The sequence below is a fragment of the Cottoperca gobio genome, chromosome 13 (genome assembly GCF_900634415.1).
Source record: "Cottoperca gobio chromosome 13, fCotGob3.1, whole genome shotgun sequence".
In the NCBI taxonomy this organism is placed as follows: domain Eukaryota; kingdom Metazoa; phylum Chordata; class Actinopteri; order Perciformes; family Bovichtidae; genus Cottoperca; species Cottoperca gobio.
Genome location: NC_041367.1, coordinates 23409097 through 23423277, shown reverse-complemented (window position 1 = coordinate 23423277; position 14181 = coordinate 23409097). Strand labels below are relative to the sequence as shown.

The window sequence follows — 14181 nt, the reverse complement described above, 5'->3', positions numbered from 1 at the left end:
ATCTGCACTTTGATCTTTTAGATGTTTCTTGGGAAATTCACACATAGTAAACGTTGCACCTCTTTTTATAGCTCATAAATGCTGCTCATTGGCAAACAAGCTATCGGCAGGGATTTAATTGTGGTTGTTTATCATGCAAAGTTGTAGTCAACCCGCCTTAGTCAAGTCAATGACACGTCCGTGTCAAGATGGTCCAAATGGGCGTCGGGTCAAGAATAAAAACACTGATCAGTGCCCATTCAATATTCTACTCGTCATATACTGGACTGTTTGTTTTCCTGTGTCTGGTAGTGAGAGTCAACTTTTTTATAATTTACATCACTCAGTACAGTTCTTTTGGATTTAGAAAAAAAAAGTGAAACAATCAACAAAGTTTGCCTAAACGTTTAAGTCCAAGTCAAAACACCCACATCGCAGAGACAAGTCCGACATAATAGAAAAAAAGACTGAGACAGTAGTAGTAGTAGTAGTAGTAGTAGTAGTAGTAGTAGTAGTAGTAGTGCAGCGCAGCCCTTTTACTTGCTGGAACAGAGCAGGGATTATACTTGAGTTATGTATTGTCTGAATGCTGCAGGGTTCAGAAGCCCCAACATTTCTAATTGTGCACCTGACTGTCTGCACATTGTTCCAGATCTAGTATTCAAAGCAGCTACTGCATCTTCAAACACACCTCTGGTCATTTTGACCGGTAGCATTAACTTGTGTCAGTGGGAAGTTTTGTAAGGTACATTTCACTTAAAGATTATTGAAGTAGCATGGACATTCTCATCCAATGTTCCTTTTTGTTTCACATGCTTTCTCTTCTCTTCCCAAAGCTTTAGATGTATGAGCATCAGAGCGGGATGTCAGCGGCTTTAGCGAGAGCTCAGTTTAAGCTCAGTTTGTGGTTTTTGCATCACTGAAATATGACTATTTTCTGTACACCAGATAAACCCAGAAACATTGTAGCTAATTGGATTTTATGCTGAGATCAATTTTCCCTAACATGAAGGAGTTTCTGTTGCTACAAAACCATATTGATCTGTTGTTTTGCAAATGTACTATGTTGTTCGAAAGAGCAACATTTTGCAGAAAGTTGTTTGTATTCTTTATATCCAGCCTAAAAGTCAATAGTGTGATTGGCCATAGTTCATCCATGAGATGCTAGTCAATGCCATCTGACATTTTAAGCAGAGCAAACTGAGCTGAGAGAGGCTGGTTTGTACAAAGCCCACTCGCTTCTGGTTAAAGTTCCCTGTCTCTTTAAGCAGCACTCAGCTATCTCACTATTGCTTGGCAACTGAAAGCTTTAGCCGCTCCCTTAGAAGTTAAATTACATCAGTTGGCGATTAATATCTTATGAGGCGACGCTGTCAGGTGGTCTCTTGTACAGAAACAAAAAGTGCCTTTCTCTACCTGCTACCAACAGGATCCTTTTGTTTCTGTGTGCAGAGGTTCTCTGTTTAGATGATGGTTGAAGCAGCAGAATGAAAAGAAAGAAAGAAAGAAGAAAGAAAATGCAAAAATGAAAGGTTTATGTGGAAAATATGTGCATCTTCTGCTCCTAAGCAATACTGAAGCTATAATAGATATTTTATTGGGAAAATGGTTAACCCGGTCCCATCCCAACGTATATAGAATCTATTTATTTCCCCAAAGAATTTCCCAGCAGGCAGCAACAAATCATGAATAAAAAGTCAAATTAGAAAGCACATTCTCCATTCAGTAGAAGAGTTGCTTATTGCCGTTTCAAAGATATGAAAGTAGTCTTGTGCCTGTTGTCAGTGTTAGGATGTCCTCTTCGAGTCATTCCTCTTTTTTTAAACAGTGTATTCAACAATCCCTGTGCCTCAGTCATTATGATTTGAATGTACTTTCATTCATTTGTCATTCATACTCAAAACGGTGTAAAAGAAAGCACCTTTTCTCTGCAGAATGCTGTGTTTTTGTGAGGTGTATAAAAGCCACATGCCCAAAGCTCTTTGACAAATGTGATAATTACAGACTATTGAGAGACCACATGGATCGTGGAGTCAGAGCTGCAGTATGTTAAACTAACTGGATGGAAGTGTAATGACAGGATACAAGGCCCTGCTCATAGAGCCTGGAAATCACTACCCCATTTATTTAGAATGGTGGTAGAGACAAAGGTGGAAGCAAGTCGGTGACTGTGAAGATGAAGAGCATGACGTGAAGATAAAGTGAAAGTTGTGCTTGCTGCCCTTGCTTCGTGTCAAAGCTCTCCGTGGACCACCTCTAAATTAATATCAAAATAATCCATCTACAGACTGGTATAGTTTTTCACCGTGCTCACTGTGCCGTTAGAGATGGATACAAGCTTTGCAAATGCTTTGTACATCCACATACATTGATAGTGACACATCAAAGTGACTGTTGTCACAACCTGGCTCGCAAGGAGGTGACAAGAGGGATCAAATAACTTTGGTCTATGGTTTAATTAAGTACATGATACACCAAGCACAAGCAAATAATAATAGCAGGCCAGAGGGAAGAGCCTGAGAAGATCTTGCAGGTCTGCTTTATAGCCTGAGCCCAGCCTGCTCAGGTGTGCTGCATCACTGAAGAGGAGATGACGAGGTCTCAGCTCCACCAATCAACCTCCTGAAACACAGGTTAAGCACACAGCCTGGGAAGGACAGGGCCACCTCTGTGGCCGTCACACTGTGGGTACAGTTTATTCTCCAGAGGTTCTGTTTTAGTGGGAATGTTTGAATGCATTTCTGCCAATGTTTGGCAGCTGCTCTATGTCCTAATAAAAGCTGCTTTTGTCTTTACAGTTCTGGTTAAACTAGATGAAAAGACAGACAATCACCAAAGTTAATACAATCAATCCTGTGGGGAACATCCATGTCTTTAAACAAACTGAACACCAATCCATCCAGAAAATGTTGACTGATTTCACCGGACTAGTGAGAACTTTGACCTGATGAGGGCGCTAGATGAAACATTAGGCATCATAAACTCGTCAGGATTCATCCTCTGAGATTCTTAAATATCTGTAGAAAATATCATAGCATCAGTTAAGTAGTGGTCTAGAGCAGTGGTCCCCAACCATCGGTCATCGCGGCCGGTACCGGTCCGTGGGTCATTTGGTACCGGGCCGCACACAAAGATTGAATAAAAAAATATTTTATTTTGAAAGGTTTTATTTTGAAAAATCACCGTATATATCTGTCTGTGCGTCTGTGTCTCTTGACACATGTCAAGACGCTCGTCTGTCACATGATACTTTACTTAAAAAAAAATAAGGCCACAAGCAACAATGAGTGGAAAACAAAGAGGAGACATTTAAAAGACAATCAGAAGTCCACCTGTAGCGATAAACACCTCAATACGCCGCTCTGCATAATATACAGGCTCGTAAATGAGGCAACGAAGCCTTCATAACGCCGGCACCCGGCATTAAAAGACAAGCCCTTGGAGTTGTTTTAAAGAAAAAAACATGAACAAGAAGGACATAAACAATTACTGATGGTCACCACATCAACACATGCGAGTGCACTGAGAGTAACTAACCGTGTCGCTAAGAGAAGAAACCTTTTACTATTGGTGAAGAATGTATCCCCCTATATTGGACCGGCTCGTTGCAGAGACACAAGCTCAGGAATCACACTAATTCAACGTGATGGTGAGTTTTTAATGCACTTTATATTTGTTTTTATGCCGGCCGTATCATTTTATTTCGTCATATTTATCCCCCCCGGTCCGCGAACATATTGTCTTACATGAAACCGGTCCGTGGCATAAAAAAGGCTGGTCTAGAGGCCTCAAGCCGTTTGCATAGATACAGATTTGTGGATCACAAAACCGATTCTCTCTGAAATCCCATCACCTTCTATTAAAACGTTTATTATTGTTATTATTCCAGATTATGTCAGAGATACCGTGAGTTTGGAATTAAAAGGTTCTCTGATCCTTTATTAATCACCGTAATGTTAATAGTCTCAAAGTTTAATATTTGCATTCTACTTTATGCTCGGCATTTAAAAAACAAAACCCCATGTTGATTTATAATGATGAATACTCATAAAGCAGATTCAGATACTGTAGTCGCACACTGCCAAACACTGTTCAACAATACAGCAAGCGATTTGGTTTGGAGCATATTCACGTATGTAGTTATTTTCCGAGGCTAAGGAATAGATCAGTAAACTAACTGTAGACGGTTAATAATGCATATTTAATTCTGTTCTACCCATATGTGAGTTTTCATCAAAAATATGTATCCTTGTTTGTGGAGTTAATTTATGTCTGCACATATATTTTGTTAAAATCTTAAGCCAACCTTTGTACAGCTGGTGTGAGAAATAGAAAGTAGATAAGCTCAGTAAATGCATTCTGCTCCATCAATCCTCTGATCAGGGTGTTGGAAGCCGCTGCTACAGGCTTTTATTTTTCTAATACTATTCCCTATGTTTACTACAGTGCTGCCTTGGTTGCCATATTGCAACTTGCAGTTAAACAGCATGAAGTTGCCCCCTCCCTGAATACATATTCTATCATTATGTGTTGGGTAACTGACTGACACCTCCTCCAGGAGTCATTTCTTCCTGCCACAATCTTATTTTGTGACTTCTACACCAAGAGCCAGCTCTGTAAACTGCATTGATAACCACCTTGATATGTCGTCCTCGAGGTTAAATGTTAATTTCTGCTTTATTCTCTTGACGAGAAAAGTGGAGAAATTGATTTGACACAGGACACGGCACTTCTAAGGAGACGGAATGATTGTAGGTTTGTAGAATCTGTAACTGATTTATTTTGTATGAAAACTGCAGCAGGTCAACAAGTGCTTATAAGAGGAGTAACAAGCGATTGATTCCACTAACTCGTCCTTCAGAGTCTGCTATAGGCTGCAGCGGCCCCGCAGCCCTCCTCATACACCAACCCTGCTCGGGCATGAATAATTACCTCATTAATGACTGTTTCTCTGCTGTGGCCTAACAATAGCTGATTAGGACGGAACAGTATTATATTGCAGCTCCTCAGACTAAGAGGAAGGGAAGGCAGCACAGCACACAAAGACAGCAACACCATATCCTCCAGCAAACACAGAGAGCAGCACATTGACACATTTTAGCAATCGGTAATTTCATCGTACTTGTGATTGTGAGTGTTGATGCTGTACAGAAAGTGTATACCAGTGGCTTTGCATGTTTGAGCACATTTACTATCAGTTAGAGCTGAAAGTCAATCGGCAGAAGAATTATTCAACTAATTTGATCATTAATTAAAGTTTCAATGTAATGTTAACATAGTGATGGTGGTTCAAGCATCGTAAAGTACAGACTGTGTTTGACATTTCCCTGCACTTGTTAGCTTTGTTGCACATTATTCTGCACCTCGTTTTCTTTTCATAGGCCTTTTTTATGGAAGACATTTTGACATGTAAAGTAGGTAAACACCTTGATAATGATTACTGAGATGTATTTAGCTGCTTCAGTTTCAGGGTCCATTGTAGCCACTGTTAATGTTATTAGTAATGCTTGTGCTTTTCCGACTATGTCAAGTTAAAATGTTGGTTGTGAAAAAAACCTACAGTTCTGTTGTTGGTTCATAGAGTACATGACGTACATGATGTCCTTAGCCACGGCAGTGTATGTTTGCTTATCTTTGCATCTTACTTCTAATCACTTAAAAATAAAGAAGCAACAGGCTCTTTTCTCTTAATTGGCTCAGATCAATCCACCACCTCAAACCTGTCATTTACCATCTGTTGCACATTTCCTGTATTTGCAGTATTTTCTTTCCCAGAGAGATTGTATGTCTTTATTAGTGTCAGAAAAACAGTCCTCCTTTGTGGCAACAGGGAACACACTGTTGACGTTGTGTTGTTTGCCCCACTCATGAACATGAGATGAAGGGAAAAGCAAATGTGTCCTTATGTAAGAGACAGTTGGCTAATGAGCTCTTCCCTCTGTCCCTCCCAGAAACCATTAGCTTCAGGATTCTTAGAAGTGTTTCAAAGTTAGCCAGCTCCACTCAGCTGTTTAAGATACACTAACCTCATCTTGTTATTTTAGTGCCATCGCCAGAACTTGCACATTTGATTGGTTTGCTGCAGCTGTTAATGAAAGTCCACTTTTAGTAAAAGTAAATAAGTGTGTGTGTGTGTGTGTGTGTGTGTGTGTGTGTGTGTGTGTGTGTGTGTGTGTGTGTGTGTGTGTGTTGCATCGTGTTGTTTTCCACTGCCTGAATTATCCGTCCTCCGGATCCTTAAATAATCCTGCAAACCTTAGTGGCAGCAGCCAAAGAGGTAAATGTCTACTGTTACAACATAAGCAAGTTTATTGATTTGCACAACAATAACAATGTTAATCTTGAAAAATTAAGGAAATACATAGCCAGTGAATGTTGTTTTTAATAAGTATAATAAAGGATTGTTATGAGCATTTTGCGACTCTGCAGATACATCACTGAAAAACAGTTCTTTATTATGTTCAAATTAATTGTAATCAGCGGCGTAATGTTTGTTTCAAAATGTTGTTGTTGTAGCAAATTTAATAAAGTAAGAGACGGTGTTCTCCTACCTGGGAGACATTACTGAGGGAAGAGGATGAAAGTCATTACACACTAAATGAACTCAAATGTTTTGTGGCACATTGATCAACATCACTGTACATGTTCAACTGTGGCCCCTCGCCCTGAAGATGGTGTGCTGACGTGAATCTATTCAAACCTTTTTATTAAACGATTGTTGCAACTGTTACAAATGTGCAATGGTGCCGGTTGTGAATAGTTTTGATGCGGGCGAGTGTTTCGCATTTCTTTGTCGTTTATTCGTCATGTGTTAGGCTAATGCTGTCGCAAGCATTTAACCGTAACTTAGTCTTTTCTAAACTAATATTCTCTTTCTGTAAAGTAGTAGGCACATTAACAAACCCATATTCTAATGCTAATTACTCTTAACATACTTAGCCACCCATTGAGGAGCATACCAACCTTTAAACCAGATGTAATCCCTGACGGCCAGCACTAATGAAATGGGTCCATTACCAAACACAATCAATTCAATCTCTCACTCAGTCACTCAGACCCAGGTGAAGGTATCGACCAGTCCGAGCGACCGCTGTGTATCACTTTACTCTGATTCTGCTGTACGTAAATATACGGGTGTAATTGCACATTTGGTCGGTCACAGACTCTGTGTGAGAGCATTAAAAGACAGCAGCAGTTTCAGAGTTCACTCAGTCCAGAGTGATTGTCCAGCAGATGTTTTTTATGGGATTGAGACCTATTTATATACTGTACAACTTCCATTATTAACCCTTTAAACCCTTATAGTAGTTGGGGGTTAAGTGCAAATAGGCCTAATACAGAATTTACAAATAAAGCAATTACTTTGGTTGGTGTGTGCAGTAGTGACATCCAGGTTATCTGTTTAAAGGCACAGTTTTTATTAGTGTAACCACAGAACAGTAATATTAAGATAATTTGCTAACGCTCAGTGATGGCGCTCTTACCTTCAAATGCCTCGCCATTTCCTTATTCTTCCTTCTTAAAGCATTTGTTGTAACCATGCAGAGGCAGCTCTCGGTGTGCGTGAGTGTCTGGTATGTTAATCAGCCAGTTTGACCAGATCTGTGGGCTAATGGCACTCGTCCAACTGGACAATAAGTTCAACAACGTGACATCATTTCCATTTTCAAGCAGCTTTATAAAGTAGGATATTGATCAATTTTACATTTCATAATGTAATCTTCATTTTTCTGGGTTTGTGAATGCGTATGCTGTTCTAGATACATCTCCTCAATACACCTTTACAATCACCTCCTTCAAATGGAAGTTTTTTAATAACTGCTGTAAATGCCTTTTTAGCTTCTACACAACTACCTGCTTAATGAGAGGAATGTTTCAGTACTTGCATAACCCAACAAAAACATTATTTTTATGAAATATAAATGAATTGTAAATGTAAAAGCCACCTATTGACTTTACTAGTTATATAATCATCGCTCAGCCAGGACTGGATCCCGGTACGGGCGACCGACGGGCTTGGAGGATGTTCCCACTGTAACGTACCGGGTGCTGTGTCACCCCTCATTGCACTAACAGGCTTTTACTGACACAGTATGCACACACAAGGTTAATCTCCATCCAGACAGCAGGGATTATTGTCATAGAAATCTTGTAAACCATTGTTTTACTGAATCATTTTTCGTTGAACATAATGTTCCGTTAACCGACGTTCAGCCCATAAATCCCTACATAACAGTGATTCTAATGAGTTCCACTCTGTAAGGTATAAAACCCTTACAGAGCCCTGCTATGCGGTTGTTACTCGCTGTTGGCAGATAACACCAGTTACGGTATTGAAATAATATATTGCATCACAGCACCCCTAATCTTGCAAACAGGAATGTGGTTTTAGTTCCTGAGTTGCATGTACAATGCCTGTACTTAAGACTAAACAATAGTGCAGGAGACATAATGGAGTACAAATGCAGGAATAAGTCAAATATATACATATAAAATAGAATAAGATAAAACAGAATGTAAAGTTTTAAATACTGTAATAATATATACATATGTGGAATAGGTGTGTTTACTATAAACATATGTAAGTAGTGACACTTCACACAGCTCAGGAGTTCAACCGTCTCATGGAGTCTGTGGGATAAAACAGTCCCTGAGTCCGCTGGGTGTAGAGGTCCTCCATGGATGGCAGCTCCGTCCTGCTGATGTGCTGAGCAGCTTTCACCCTCTGTAGAGTCGTACGGCTGAGGGCGGTGGAGGACGTTTAACACACGTAACAGTGCTTTCGCTGGCTGTACAAAACTGGTGATTTGGCACCACTCACGGAAAACTTGATGAAGGCTGAACCTTATCTTGGTGATGAGGACGATGAAGCTCCATCACTCTGACATGACAGCTCATGACAGGGTAAAAGTTTGAACCAAGTGATACTGAAGTTGTACAATTAAATTCTTCCTGTTTATCAATTAGATCCAAACAAGGCAGAGGTGTTAGACAGGTCCCGGATTAATTACTGACGGCAATTAATTCCACGGAGATAGGGAACTTAGACAAGCGAATACCAGACTGACTCAGTGTTGCTGAGCTCACGCTGGCTCCCCTCCCCAGAGACACAGTAGATAGCAGCAGAAAGACTCATTTGAATGTTTCCGGGTTGCCATACTATTAATTGGAAGTCAGTGGTGTGGATGTTTGGGCGAGGCTGTCAGAACTGTTATTAGTAGCTGTCACAATGTTAAGAGGAGACCGTGCAATTCTTTTATTTTTGTGTTGATGTGATGTTGATATGCATTAAATATAAACAACCATATCTCTGGTTCTGAAGCAAATCATTTGATCCTGCTGGTTACAAATAAAAAACTGTCCATCGTGAGACCGACAATATTAGTGCAAACGTTAAGTGGGTGAAGCTAACACGCATATAAACGCATCTAAATATACAGAAATAACTTTCCAGCTACTGTGGTTTCTTCCTATAACGCCCATGCTAAAATGGCATATCATACACACTTTTGTATGAAGATATGTTGTTTTTTTCACCTCAAAGAAGGCACACAACTCACAGTTCTGTATGTTTGTGGTACAACAGGGAAAACTAAGAAATGCAAAAAAAAATATTCTTTCCATTTATTTAGAAAAATGTAAATGTTCTGCTCCATCCTGAGATGCTTGTTTATAGAGGGCAGAAGATGCACACGTGACGGCACATTGTAGCTATGCTCAAGCACTTTGACCCTATGCTATAATTTAGTACTGACTAGGATCCAGTGTGGTCACATATACGCAGTGATAAACTCTGTGCCATTAGGTATTGTTTCGGCACGGTCTAAGTCTGCAGTGGGAGGCTGCCTGAGCGCTGTGGGGAGAAGGACTCGCCGTCCAGTCTCTTTTTTTATTTCCCTCCGCTAGCATTCAGATGATGCCGTCGTAAATTAAATGTTTGAAGTGCATTGTGGATATTCATTGTCCAATAATCTAAATCACTTTGAGACACTTGACATTTTATCTCGCACCACTTCAGCTTCACATTTCTTTGATCATCTCTTTGGTTCATGACATGGTATCCGGAACAGGTGCTGTGCATATTCATATTCTCTGGAGGATGGCATCTAACACCTTCATCAATCTAAAATGTTAACTTGTACACCAATAATAATCAAAATCTTAAGGGGCTGTTTGTCATGAAATGTACATATCACATTCATACCTCCAGAGGATGAACCCTAAATGAACCGTAAATACGATAATTCAAACTGTGGTTTATTTTGTGCCTGTGTGTGTGTGTGTGTGTGTGTGTGTGTGTGTGTGTGTGTGTGTGTGTGTGTGTGTGTGTGTGTAGGTGAAGCAGATTATGGAGGAAGCAGTGACTAAGAAATTTGTCCACGAAGACAGCAGCCACATCATTGCTCTATGCAGTAAGTAAGCTTTTCTGTGTCTCTCTGGATACACACACATTTGTCTCCTTCTCTTCCGCTCTCTGTCTTGCACGCACACTTGTTGAACTCCTCAGCAGGTGACTGGGTGCTGCTTCTCCTTCAAGGACACTGCTTGACGTCACTGTGCCAGTGACTGCTGCTGCATCAATGGAAAGTTAATAATCTCAGTGGAGCTAATGGAAACCAATTTCAGAGACAGGCTGTACAAAACCAAGGCTTTCTAAGCCCCTCGACACATCTACAGTGTGTGTGTGTGTGTGTGTGTGTGTGTGTGTGTGTGTGTGTGTGTGTGTGTGTGTGTGTGTGTGTGTGTGTGTGTGTGTGTGTGTGTGTGTGTGTGTGAGCCGATGATAGAGGGGTTGCCCCTTCTGACCGGATGGTTGAGCTGGTAATGCTGTGAGTCACAGCTTCCACGCTGGTCAAACAGCTGACTCAGCTAAATGAGCGGTGACTCAGTAGAAGCACTTCATGGGGTTCAGACACATTCAACCCCACTGCCCCTACCTGCCCTGTGTCCCGCTGTTACCCCAAATACACTGACACCCGGTCACATCCAGCATCTCTCCATCTACACTGCCATGTTCATGCCTGATGAGGTCAAACTCCAGCTGCACTTGTAGTATACAGAACAACTTTATTGACCAATACATTACAGTTCATTTAGCTGACGCTTTTTGACAATTAGTGCAAACAACCATGAGGATACAACTCCGAACAGCAACAACCATAAATAGTATTTTTTTTAGATTAAGATTATAAAAGCCAGTTCTTTCCTTCCTCGTGTACAGACAGGACATGTACATTGAATTGACCTCTGTGGGCCACTGTGATTCCATGCAATAAGAGTGACCGCTGTGAGAGTTAATCTATTCATGTCTCAACATCAGTAGATCAAACATGTCTCTCCAGAACAGCCAGGATCACCTCCCTGTCCAAGTAGTGGAGGAGTGTCCTCCTCATGGCTGACCAGAGAGCAGGGCTGTCTTAGTTTGAACTATTCTACAGGACATCCAGCGTCGAGCTCTCTCCCCTTCACACTGCTGCTGTAGAGCCAAGGCTGCGTAACCCTGGGTTACATGGAACACGTTGGCCAATCTTTACACTCGTCCTTCCCCCGACATTGACTGATTGAAACCTCATATTGTATGTTTGCTGCTCAGTTACTAATGACAGCAGCACATCGCAATCACCTGTATCAATGTAGTCAAAAACAATCCCATGACTTTAAATGTGTGGACTTCCCTGTGATGTGGCAACACTTCTCATTTTCCCTGAAGATTAATATGTCTAATACTATCTATTAGACTATTTATTAGAGTAATGCCTGTTGCATGTAGAATGTACAGTGTATAATGTTCTTCATGTAGGGAAAGTGCAGACTCCCAGATGTGTGTGGAGACAGGAATTTTCTGCTCACTGCTTCCTTAATGATGGAGATCCTCGAAGGCACTGGGGATTTCACTCTGAATCCACAGAAGGTGTTTGCTTAAAATCTATTATTGGATGGTAGATGGTTTCTGAGAATGTGGTTATCCCAATATGTGAAAATGCAGGTTAAAGGAAAGTCCTCCAATGAGAGAGAGAGAGAGAGAGAGAGAGAGAGAGAGAGAGAGAGAGAGAGAGAGAGAGAGAGAGAGAGAGAGAGAGAGAGAGAGAGAGAGAGAGAGAGAGATCTGTTATCATGCTCTGCGTCAGATCATTATGGAAATTATGATTCCATTTAGAGTAAAATGGATGATAAAGCTGCATATGCTTGAGGGTGTGGCTACATTGTGATTGACAGGTCACTACCCCGGTGTCGTCCGTTTTGGGTGCTCCCCGTGTTTTTGTCTTCGAACTTTAACACGCTCACTGAGTGTTTTCAGTTTATGAAAGTTAATTGTAACAGTTTGGTCGTCTAAAAATGTCTAGTTCAACATTTGGTTGTACTTAGCTCCGCCCTCTCGTGAAACTCGAGGTTTCAAATCGCAAAAACTGTTAACACACCTCAACGAGCTTTACGACACCTGTCAGCATTCATTGACCCTCGGTTAAAGACCGCTCTACCTCCGGAGCCACAGCCGCCCCAAGTACAGTATGTAGTTGACCACCCCCATGTCAATGTGACTACATGTGGTCAGACCACATGGTGGGCTCCTTTTTCTGCACTGAGAGCCTGCAGGCCGACACAGCCATGACATCACTGCAATGCAGGGTAATCATCAGCCTCTTCTTGTGAAAGGTAAAAGGTAAAAGGTCAGATGCTAATGATATCCCATGATGTCAGTGCAGGAATTAGTCACGGGCTGTGTCCCCTGTCTTCTATGCTCTAGTCTGTCCCTATCTCTATGTCACTATCTAATAAAGGTTTAAGATAAAACAAAAAAACTACATTTAAAGTGTCTCATGAAACCTAGATGTGATAGATATTACACTTTAACATATTACCCTCTTCACAATCTGCATGTGTCTTGATTTTTCGAGTCGGCCCCTTCTCATGTCCAGAGGACGGTGTCACTGCCCCTTATATGTGACAATAGGGCCATTTTAGTGTAACTTCAGTTGCTATGACTATGAGTTTATGACGCATCGGCTGTTTGCTAGTATTTTTGTAAGTAGAGGAAAACGGATTCAAAAATAACTATCGAAAATAAATCTCACACATTGATTATTCTTCTTGTGGAAGATTTTATTGTTTATGGAACTGCCAGTTACACTTTGATTGAGTAAAGTTTGTGTCTGGCAGAGATAGATGCATTTGAACCTTTTCAGCGCCTGGCTGGAATGCTGAGGGGGTTTGAGCAATTGGATACATTTCTAATGCTTCTTGGTTGCCTTTACACTTAGATGTTTTCTGCCCAAGATGCATGAAGTAGCTAAGTGCAGATGGGGTATAGCACAAAGGCAATCTAATGAAATACAATATATATGGTAAAGAGCTGAAAGTAAATACGGTACTGTAGGAGTGGCCGGTATATCAGTTTCGTCACCGCCAGCGGATTCACGTTCTGCCACGACATAAATGTTCAATACTCTCGTTACCATGATAAACAAACACACACACACGCACACATTTTGGCTGAGTACATACACATGTTTTGGTTTTAGCACGCACAAAGGAGATCTACTTGCCACAACGCTGCGGTCACGCAGGACAATGTGTCTTGGTACAGTATTTATAAACTCTTCCTTCAAGTGAGTTAAGATCAGAGACTCTATATAGTCTATACCAGTGTTACTCATTGCGCGGCTCGCGAGCCTCCTGCGGCTCGCCAAGCTTTAATTGGTGGCTCGCGTGGCAGTGGGCTAAATAAAGGGATGATAGATATGATTATGCAGTCAATACAGATATTTCATAAAAACACTAAAAACAAGCAGGGCTATTACATACAACCCATTAAAACACAGTGTCTGCTCTATTAGCCTACAAATAATACAAATAATTGACAATAATAATTGATAAAAGATGCAAATATAGACTAGAAACAAGATATTTAAACTTGCTCGGCGGAACACTGACTCACTGCGGAGTTGCCAGTTTTGGCGGTCTATCAGCGATACAATGGGGAATGTGCTCTTGGACGGGTAGATACGTGGTGGGCTAGTATATAAATAAATAAACTTAAGCTCATTAAAAATATGTTAACATAAGCATGCTTATGAATATGGACATTTACTGACAAATAATTTATATCGCTAAATTTGAACATTTAAATTGGAGGATACTACGACCAACCTGGCACTTCATACCTGCATTAGCTTGGCTCCAGTCGACTCGTTTCACCATTTC

At 40.9% G+C, this 14181-nt stretch overlaps 1 protein-coding gene across 4 annotated transcripts in view; it reads left to right on the top strand.

Moving 5' to 3' along the window:
• Positions 1-14181, top strand: part of sgsm2 (small G protein signaling modulator 2) — a 91965-nt gene that overhangs the window by 1640 nt on the left and 76144 nt on the right. For all 4 annotated transcript variants that reach the window (XM_029446697.1, XM_029446698.1, XM_029446696.1 and 1 more), the window contains exon 2: positions 10316-10391. In XM_029446697.1, the coding sequence (XP_029302557.1) occupies positions 10316-10391 (76 nt within the window). The remainder of the gene's footprint in view (positions 1-10315; positions 10392-14181) is intronic.